Below are 10737 nucleotides of genomic sequence, written 5' to 3' on the forward strand. Positions count from 1 at the left end.
ATGGTGAGATAAATACTCTTTCCCTCCACCCCACCGTCATTATTTCAAATAAACTCAGTCAAGTCAATCCAAGGATCAACTTAATTTTTTCTATGCCTGTGAGAAACCATTTCAGAATAAATATAACCAGGCTTGTGTATATTCTGAAATCCCAATGTCAGCAAGCAGGACATTTAGTATTGACCAAGGAAGTTAACATCCTGAGAAGATCAGTTTACTTCTATTTTAAAAGCAAGGTTCAATCCACTAAGATTGCTGAAACAGATTTGGTTAAAAGTCCCAGAACCCTGGGGTGCAAATATTTACAAAGGTACTTCTTACATAAGGATGGCATACATGGTTCTTCCTCAATCAATTTTACTCTCACAACACCCTATGAAACAGCTTAGCGGCTGAGAGATAGTGACTGGCCCTGTATCTTCTAGTAAACTTTATAGCTGAGTAAGGATTCAAACCTGGGTTTCCTTGGTCCTAGTCTGACAACCTCAGCACTACACCATTCTGGCTTTTCAGTATGAACTATTGCCTCCACCTTTGCCTTCATCCCCTAGCATAGTACCAGGAGCATCAGGAAGAACAGGATTCCTAGACTGACTGCTTTAGGGTGGCGCCACCTTAGAACAACTGCTCTAGGAAACAGGTGTGCAATGCACACGTCCACCCACTCATGCAGCCCCCAGGCTTAATGGTGCATGAGGTCCACTGCCTGAAAGCGGTGTCCAGAAAAGTAGTTCTGTCAACATAAGGATTTCCATTTGTGCAATTGATCTTCCCCTCCCTCTCATTACCCTGTGTGCCCACACAAATCTGCTCCAAAGAGTTGGGGGAGGAACCAGAGCAAAAAGGAAGAACACAGGAAGAGGAAGTTCCATTCAGCAAACGGAAATCCTTGTGCTAATGGAACTATTTTCTTCCATGCTGCCCCAAGTCTGCTACATGGCAGGGCTACTTAAGACACTGGCAGAGGGCAGGGGAAGTAGCGGCCAAGATAATGTGGCCCCAGTGCCTTGCACAGTTCTTTGCCTGTCCTACAAGTGAACAGAAGTTATGCAGGTATATGCAACTGTACTTAGTAAGTAAAATGCATACAGACAAAGTTCCTGTATGTGGCTATTTTGAATTTTAAAATAAATAAAACACATGGAGCCCTGAATATTATGTACAACACCCACCCACTTTGGTTGGACATCTGCCACATGCATTAAAGTGATACAAAAAGCTTGATAATTCATGAAAACTAAAACATGCAGATCAGCAAATCCTTTGTTTTCATAGATTATTTCCCTCAGTGGTGCTAATCAGATTTCCACATTCTATAATCCCATTGATTTTAATGAGATGGAATACACATAAAACTTGTGGATAAATAAAAGCTGGATAACCCAAAAGGAATTCTGGTTATAGGGGGCTTCAGTTGCTATGAGGCACCCTGTATGAAGAGATTGATAGAATTAAACTCTTACTATGAGCTTTTGTCCCACACAACTCAAAACGTGCTAGTCCTATGACAACAACAGTATATATTATTGTGCTTCTCCTAATCTCTTACAGGATTTCACATACTTTACCAAAGTCAACCTGACAATAGCTCTGTGAAGAAACTTCACAGTTAAGGTAAAGTCCAAATACAATAATATTGTCATGATATGCATACTGTTTGGAAGAAAATTGTCCACTGCGTCAATTGGGGCAGGATGAGAGGAGAGGAAAGAATCTGGCCTCCTGCTCCTGTCCAGAGAGCCAGGAAAAACACCAAGTGCTTGGGTTCAGCAGGCAGTCTAAGAAATGGTTAGGCCAATAACAGTTTCAAAATATTGTGTTTTTTGTTACTTGCAAGGCTTCAGTTAACAAAAGAATCTTGTTGTTATATGGGTCAGGAGAATTGAAAAGGGTCAAATTGTCATAGGTTCTTTAGCAGACAATCTATTCAAAGATCATTCGTCCTCACATTTATAGGCTAATGGGGATTCAGAAGTGCAGAGAGAACTCTGAAGATTGCTCAGAGGATTCTGGCAGGAGTGGAGGAAGGGAACAGAAACAGGGAAAGGAAAAAGGGAAAGGAATGACTGCCCTGTATGGAGCCAATCATGAGAGAACAGTTGGTCAGAGAGTGAAGAGACTAGAAAAAGGCAGAAGGTTAGCAGAGAATCACTAAAGGCAGACGCAGAGGGAAGGCAGTGTGAGGGAATTCCAATTTCAGTTCTCCAGAATAATTACTGGTCAAAGTGACAGCAGCTGACACTCAGCTGCAGGAATACTTCAGGAGGTAACTGACATCATTGTGCATGAGCCCTGGCCATTCAGTAGCTGACCAGAAGGAAGACTTGAGATGAGAGCTGCAGCAAATCTATTGGAGCGGCAGCTGTAGTTGCAAGAGGTGGAATCTAGTGTGAGTAACAGCTAAGAGGCTATTTTACAATCCTGTATATATTTTCAGAGAGACCCTGACCACAGAGAAGACTTGCAACTGAAGCCCATGAGTTAACCAGGGAAGGAGAAAGGGAAACTGGCTATTGGTTTTGCACAGTGATGAGAACAAGGGAATATTGAGCAACAGTAACAACTTTACAGCAACAATTTATAAGGTGACTAAAAGTAACCACCTATTTAACAACACTTGTTGGCTTAAATAACCTACCTCTATGTAGATCTATATTAAATAAGTTTTAATAAACTAATGCAAGTCTTCTGGTCTGTTCATCCCATGCCTATACCCAATTATTGAAGACCGTAAAAGGAGGTGAAAGGAACAAGCTGGAATTAAAGGGTTATAAAATTTAGGTACAGTGGTACCTCAGATTAAGAACTTAATTTGTTCTGGAGATTAAGAACTTAATTTGTCCGTTCTTAACCTGAAATAATTCTTAACCTGAGGTACCACTTTAGCTAATGGTGCCTCCTACTGCCGCGGCACGATTTCTGATCTCATCCTGAAGCAAAGTTCTTAACCCGACGTATTATTTCTGGGTTAACAGAGTCTGTAACCTGAAGCGTCTGTAACCCAAGGTACCACTGTACATCTTATTTAAACTGTATGATGTGGGGATCCTATTTATTTTTATTTTATTAAGATTTATAAGTCACCCATCATCAAAGATATCAGGGAGGTGAACAAATATAACCAAAAACACCATTAAAAGAACAATGAGAATAAAACATAGCTACAAGGCAGTAAGGATACATAGGACTAAGTGGCAATGTCCTTCCCTTGTGTAGCACAAAGGCAGATCTTCATGAACTAGGAGACCTTATCAAAGCTACAGCAAACCTTCCACTTGCTGTCAGGCATCAGTTTGGTACCCAATGACTTCACCATGAACTCTGGCCCCAGAGATTCACCTGCAAATATACTTACCACTATATGCATGGCACACAACTGTTAATCACTATGTGTGTCTAACCTAAGTATCTCCCACCCAGCACTTTTAGAAAATTCCATTCCAACAGGTTGAGCTCTTAATGCAATGTCCGGATATCAAAATTTCCCATAGACACAGTCCAGTCTATCTATAGCTACAGAAAGTATCGTTGTACTAATGCCAGGGAACAGATATTGGCCTTAAGGCTGTGCTGTTTATTGCAGTAAATATAGTTACAAAGAATGCAAAGTTGGTTAGAGTGAAACAAGAATGCCCTCTGGCTCTTTTTCCTTCCCATGCACCCTTCTCCTGATTGATACCTGTGTCTTATCTGTGACAAGCTCAACATCCTCTGAGATGGGGTGGGGAGTGTCTAAACAGGACTCTGAAGCACTGTTTCCCTCATCCTTGGAATAAGAAAGAAATCTCACTCCACTCGCCTTCCTCAGTGCTTTTGAGCTTCCACCAGCTCCTGCTACAAAAAGAATTGCTGAGTGTCTTTAACCGCAGTTGGTTAGAGACCGTGGTGCTGATAACTCCAAGGTTGCAGGTTTGATCCCCATACAGCACAGCTGCATATTCCTGCACCACAGGGGGTTGGCCTAGATCAGGGGTGTCCAACTTCCGAGAAACTGCAATCTACTCCCACTAAAAAAACTGGCAGTGATCTACGCATTGTATTTACCAGAGTTGTTGAACTTTTTTTAGGGAGTCAAAGTTGTTGTTTTTAGGGAGACAAAGTTATCTCTCCCCTTGCTTAGTAACCAGAAGAAACCTAAAGGGCACAATCCCTTATCCGGTGCTTTCGCTTTTGCATAGAGTGACACTCTGCTCTCATCTCTACTGCAACAGATAGGTGATGTTGGCCTTGCTTGGTGTCAAAGACCTAAATGAGTGCATAAATGACTACAGTGCTCCATTTCCTGATTGCAACCACAGCAAAATATCTAATGATTTTCTGGAGCACTGACTAACCAGTGTTACAAGAGTCTTCTCCTCTGATGACTCAGGCCAGCACAAATGGCAATTCGGGATAAATCCACCTAATTCATTTTGCAAGCTTACTCAAAATTGTAGCATAAAAGCATGCATTTCCATCTTTAATTGTTCTTGTTTCTCTCATGGCAATTTGCAACAGTTCTCAGATGTCACAGATATCAATCTGTTTACTCCTGTTTCATGCAAGGATGGCTCCTTTGTCTACCAGAATAAATCTGTCCCAATAATCTCTAGATGTTGCCTCCATCACCACCACTCCATACTTATCATCTAGATCTACAGGAGAAATAGTTTGCCAGGTGCTGTCCCAAGACAGCCAGGACTCACAGCTGCAGTTATTTAATATAGTTTACAAGAATAATAAAGACCAATTACGGCACCAGTTGTTAACTTCAGGTTCTGGCCTATGACAATCGCAGCTGCATAATTTATCTAAACATTGCTGGTCTCTCATTTTAAGCTGCTTGTGGCATTTACAGCAAGCTACACTACAGTGAAAGAAGACCATTGCAAATAGATGGAGAGGGTATCATTTTGAAGTAGTAGGCACATCTATATTGACTTTTATGTCAACAAACCCTCGTGTCTGAAGGTAAGGGAGTGTAAGAAAGGGGCTTCGCAGATCTGGGACAGCTTTGGAGGGTTTGGGGTACAATTCAGCAACTGTGGGAGAATGTAAACATGTCTCAGATGAGATACACTAACTGATTCTCCAGTTGCAAAAGAGAGAGGGGGGTGTGGAGGATGTGGTGACTTATTTATGGCAGTGGGACTAGCAGGAAGTTTTTTGGGTCTGGGTTCATCCCACCATTACCACCTCCTAATACCTTCCCCAAAGAAGTAGCATTCCCAGAAAATTAGAGGCTGACCAGATATTTAGTGGAACTGCTATGTTTGGGTGGAACTTGAAGACTTAGAGCAATGAGGAACTGCAGGCCTGGGAGCCAAATGTAGCCCCTCAGGCTTCCCTGTCTGGCCCTTGGGCCTCTCCCCAGTCCTACTTCATATATCTCTTGAGTGTCTTTTCCTGGCTGAAATGTTTTGTGGAACTCCCATAATGCCCCTTGGTTGCCTGGAAACTAGCCTAGTGTATCAATGTGAAATTTACATTTGTTCCTTCAATTGCTTTTGCCTCTGGCCCTTCCGACAACACACTGATCATTTAGAGTTTAAAATGTGAAACACTAGTGGAGAGCAGGGAATGGACAGCTGTGTGCCATGGAAAAATCCCACAGTAAGCAGTTTTGTAAGGGTGACGTATTATGACTCAAAATGATAACAGAAGCAGAGATAACAGAAGGTACATCCCAACTGAATGGAGTTGCTATCCAATACATGAAAATGAGTTAACGGAAGTTTCCACTCTGATTCTCCCCCTCTCCCTGTTTTCTACACCCATTTCTGTCATATTTGGTGCTCATATCATATGCTTTGCAGCATAAACACATACCTATAATAGGGTAGAGAGGGCCATATAAACCAATGGCACAACCCACCAGGAAGTCTCCAGTGCAAGCCCTTTTTGTCAGGAGGCTGCCCATGGGGACTACTATTCTGTATGCCCAACCAGTATTATTTGGCTGTGTGTCAAGTACTCCATAATAACCACATTGCAAGAAACCCACAACAAACCACACCCCTACGAAGTGTCCACATCAACTGCTAGCATTTAAGAGCTGTGTATATATTATTGTTGGGATATTATTTTTCCATAGCCCCTAACCTTAAAACATAGTTGGCATGGCCTGATCAGCTTGAAGCATATTATAAAACTCACCTTTATTCATGGGGGTGCATGAAAACCTGTCTGCAAATCGCACCTGGAAGCCCCCCACCCTTCAGCTGCAAGCTGCATTTACTCAGTGCCATAAAAACACTCTATATATGCTCAGAGGCCCATGACAAGCGTTTCACAGGAGCATTGGCACTGAAAACAGGTTCCGGGGTTGATGGACCTTGGGCTCAGACTTGGGCCTGCTGTTGTGATGGTCCACATTGAAACAAAGGAGGTGCAGCTTCTCTTTCTGCGGGTATCCTGGAACCCATTTGATCGATGCATGATGGCTGATCACAGCCCGTCCCTCCCCCCACCCAGCAAGGAATCCCCCCACCCCACCCTAGGAAAACAACCCTCCTCCCTAGGGGTGCCCTTGCTGCGCGCTATTTTGCACCTCTTAGCTCTCCATCTCTCTCCCCCAAAGACACCTCCCCCCGGAGGCGCCCCCCTCTCACCTGATGGCCAGGAGCTCGTGGAGCAGGTAGGCGGCGGCGGCGAGCAAGGCTCCCCCGGTCAGATAGAGGGTTTTCTTCCACCACGAATCGGACCCCAGCCCGGCCATGACCCCGCCGTAATCCTGCAGAGGGAAAGCGATGATCTCCCCATAAAAGGAGAAGCGCTCGTCGGCGCCCGCGCACCAGAGGCTCTGGTTCCGGCTGAGATCCACCACACACGACCTGGACGAGGCGAAGCCAACCCCCCAGGGCATGCTGCGCGGCGAGGGCGGCGCTGGATCCCGGTTCCCCCAACGAGCACGGGCGCAGCCAGGGCCGGCGTCTGCATCGGGGGGAGAAGCAGGCGGCGAGCCGGAGGCTTAGTTAGAGGCGGAGGAGGAAGAGGAAAAGGAAAGCGAGAGCAGCGTGAGCAGCAGCAGCCGCGCCGGGTCTCCTTGGCGAGCTCTGCAACATCATCATCACCGTCCTCCTGCAGCTGCTTCTCGCCTTTGTGCCTTTGCATGCAGGAGGGGTGATGTCATGGCTCTCCTGCCTTGGGGAAAACAAACAAATAAATAAATAAACCTTAGGATCGATTCATCTACCCTGAAACCTCCCCCCCCCCCCCCGCGATCCAGGCGCACCCACCCAAGCCTGCCTCCCACTGTGGCGTCGGCTGGAGGGAGGACGAGGAAGGTCGCGGCAGCAAAGGGCAGGTCTGCCCAGAGCTCTGGGACAAACAGGGCGGGGATCGATGCGGGATTGATGGCTGGTTTGGAGGGAGAAAGCGCGCCCCGGTCTGCTTCATTGGCTCATCATCATGGTGCTGTCCTTCCTTCCCTGCAGCTTTCACAACATTAGACCGGACCGTGTCACGTGGGTGGCGTTCAGGTGTGTGTGGGGGGGGGAGGGCTGGACGCAGCATCCTAACAAATAAAAGCATGCGTTCTCGTTGGTAAACAAAACCCCTGCTTTTTAGAAGATGCGGGTTTTTATTTATTTTAATTATTAGTTTTCCTTCCATGTTTGGCCATGAGGACCAGTAAGTTGATCCTAGGCATGTTTACTTAGAAGCAAGTCTCACTCTAGATTCAATAGGGCTGGCTCTCAAATAAGCGTCCAGACAAAAGATTTGCCGCCTAGCTCCTCTTGGCCCTCAGAACCATGGTTGCTTCATTCATCACCATACACCTGGCCCAGAAGTCAGCAAGCAGTTTGGGCAAAGGACGGTTGTTGCTTTTTTGCAGAGAATGGGGTGGGTCCCTGATGGAGCCCATTGCCACTTACTCAAATGACATTGATGCAAAGGCCTACTGGCATGGATTGGCATGGACTGTTCTTCCAAACCCCTCTTGGAAGGGGAAGGGTGACAGCAGAGCTTACTAGCTGCTGAATCCTATCATAAGGAACAGCTAATTTTCCCACCCATGTTACCCGAGATGCCTCTGCAGATGGGAAAAAACTGTTCACAATGCAGGCGATATTCTTCCTCCCAATTTAGGGTGGCAAGTGTGAGGTTCTCCTTACAAGCCTAAGAAACAGTCTAGAGCAGATCTAAATGCCAAGGCCATTTAGCAAACTTCCATTTGTCTTCCCATTATGGTTTTCATCACTGTCCCTTGAAATCTACTTCTTCCTGTATTTATAAAAGTAATTTTTCTTTTGTTAGACATTTTCTTTCTTTCTGCAGAGAGTCCACTGACTGAGGACAACTTGTCCTTTTTCTGTTATGAAGTGCATCTTCTTTTCCAATTAGCTTCCTGCTTACCGCTTTAAAGATGACTTCCATCATACATATTTAAGAATCCATCAGTAGAGTAATCTTGATGTCAATAATTGGAAAAGGGAAGCCTTGTGGTTATGGGAATGTTGTTGCGCAACCAGGCAAACAAACATTAACAAATCAATGAACGTTTCAAAAAATTGTGCATTTACTTGTATCTAACAGGACATGAATGATTATTACTTCACAACTGTACACTGTGGGAATGGGAGTGAAATGCTTCCTCTCTCTCCCCCTCCCCCCCAATTAGCCCACAATTGGAAAGCCAGAACAGAGACCTGGGTTCAGAACCACATTCTGCATCAAGTTTGCTAGGTGACCTTGAAATAATGATTATCTAAGAGTGTAGGCAGTGGTGAAGCTGCATGCTCCGCTACCAGGGGTGGAGAGCAGGTGGGGGTGTGGCTGGCGCCCCCCCCCCGGGGGGGCATGACGTGCACCTGTGGGGGCATGGCGTCCGCCACATGGGGGGCATGGCGCATGTCTGGGGGGGCACCACGATGGCACCCTACTGGAATAATGGTATCGGGGGCGATCTGCTTCCTCCACACTCTGGTTCCTCCGCCAGTGAGTGTAGGTTACGAGGAAGATGGGAGTATAGAGTCAGTTATGCCACCGGATCTCCTTAAAAGGGAAAGGAGGGGAATATGTAATACAGTGGTACCTCTGGATGCGTACGGGATCCGTTCTGGAGCCCTGTTCGCATCCTGAAGCGAACGCAACCCGCGTCCCTGCGTCTGCGGGTTGCGATTCGCCGCTTCCACACATAACGTCATCTTGAGAGTCTGCGCATGTGCAAACGGCGAAACCCGGAAGTAACGCATTCTGTTACTTCTGGGTTGCCGCGGAGCACAACCCGAAAATGCTCAAGCCGAAGCTACTTCAACCTGAGGTATGACTGTACAACTATTTCTATTGCGTGTACTTTGGCTTAGTTAAGATACTGGGCATAGCTCCAAAGGTTTTCCAGAAAAGGTGAATCATATACAGTGGTACCTGGGTTAAGAACTTAATTCGTTTTGGATGTCCGTTCTTAAGCTGAAACTGTTCCTAACCTGAGGTACCACTTTAGCTAATGGGGTCTCCTGCTGCTGCTGCACCGCCGCCTGATTTCTGTTCTTATCCTGAAGCAAAGTTCTTAACCCGAGGTACTATTTCTGGGTTAGCGGAGTCTGTAACCTGAAGCATCTGTAACCCAAAGTACCACTGTAGTTTAGCTCAGAAAACTGGGATCTAGTTTCAATCCCTTTGTGTACTAAATCTATGGAAAATATACGGAGTATACTTAATATAGACACTATACCTTTGGTGATACCCAGAGAATCTGCCATTCACATTTCAGATGAGTTGGTATATTAATTTGGTGCTAATTAGTAGTAATAAAGCTCACTGGCTTTTTGTCATGGAATACCATAGTAGTTTATCGTTTGTTAACAGGGTGCAACAGATGGAGCTGAAAATTTCCTGAATTTGGTAGCTATATGGCCACTATATAGATATTCCAGCAGAAGGTTGGACTTAATGGGGCAGTGGTTTTTACACCTTATAATCTCCTACCATAGAAGTCAAGACTTCAAACCTCTAGCTACTTAATGGGAAGCAAACCCCATTAAACTGAATGGTACCTGCTTCAGAATCGTCATATAGAGTCAGGGCTAGATTTCTCTCAGTAGGAATGTGGCAATTTTGTGCAATCCAAAATATCTTGCTAGAATTCTTGTTTTCCCACAATCCTTACTGTCACAGTAGTGACTGAAAGGCACAGAGTTCCTCAAATAAAAAAGCCCTCATGAATGGTTTCAACTTCTACAAGTGTTAAAATCTGTGTTCTTTCCATAGTTCTATTTTTATTTACATGTTTCCTTAAGACTTCTTTTCCCATTTATCTGATAAAAAGCAAGAGCTATACAAGATTGTATCTGCCCCTATTCAACCCACTGCTGACAGCACAGCCCTTTGCTATCAACAGTGAGCGATAACAGTGAGTAGTGGCAGATATACTCTGCTGTAATTCTTGCCTTAATTGTTTCTAGGGTGCAAGACTATAAGGTAGGACCAGCTTTGTTCTCCTGAAGCCAGGATCAAAGAGATATAAAAGGCTGCTAAAATACAGAAACAGGAAGTTAATAAAACATTTGCTACACAAATAGCCTAAAGCCATGGTTCCATGTTAAAGGTAAAGGTACCCCTGCCCGGACGGGCCAGTCGTGTCCGACTCTAGGGTTGTGCGCCCATCTCACTTAAGAGGCCGGGGGCCAGCGCTGTCCAGAGACACTTCCGGGTCACGTGGCCAGTGTGACAAAGCTGCTCTGGCGAGCCAGCACCAGCGCAGCACACGGAAACGCCGTTTACCTTCCCGCTATAACGCAGTACCTATTTATCTAC

General features: G+C 45.2%; 1 protein-coding gene across 3 annotated transcripts in view; it reads right to left on the bottom strand.

Moving 5' to 3' along the window:
- FAXC (failed axon connections homolog, metaxin like GST domain containing) overlaps positions 1-7524 on the bottom strand; it is a 29653-nt gene extending 22129 nt beyond the window's left edge. Inside the window, exons 1-2 of one of the 3 annotated variants that reach the window (XM_083606175.1) lie at positions 7218-7524; positions 6591-7118 (exon numbers count right to left, since the gene is read on the bottom strand). In XM_083606175.1, the coding sequence (XP_083462301.1) occupies positions 6591-6844 (254 nt within the window). In that variant the 5' untranslated portion in view covers positions 6845-7118; positions 7218-7524. Of the gene's footprint in view, positions 1-6590; positions 7198-7217 lie in introns of those variants that run through there. The other 2 variants (XM_083606173.1, XM_083606174.1) reach the window with 2 other exon arrangements.
- Between the last annotated feature and the right edge of the window lie 3213 nt (positions 7525-10737).

The sequence above is a fragment of the Podarcis filfolensis genome, assembly GCF_964270895.1.
Source record: "Podarcis filfolensis genome assembly, chromosome: 3".
Classification (NCBI taxonomy): Eukaryota; Metazoa; Chordata; class Lepidosauria; order Squamata; family Lacertidae; genus Podarcis; species Podarcis filfolensis.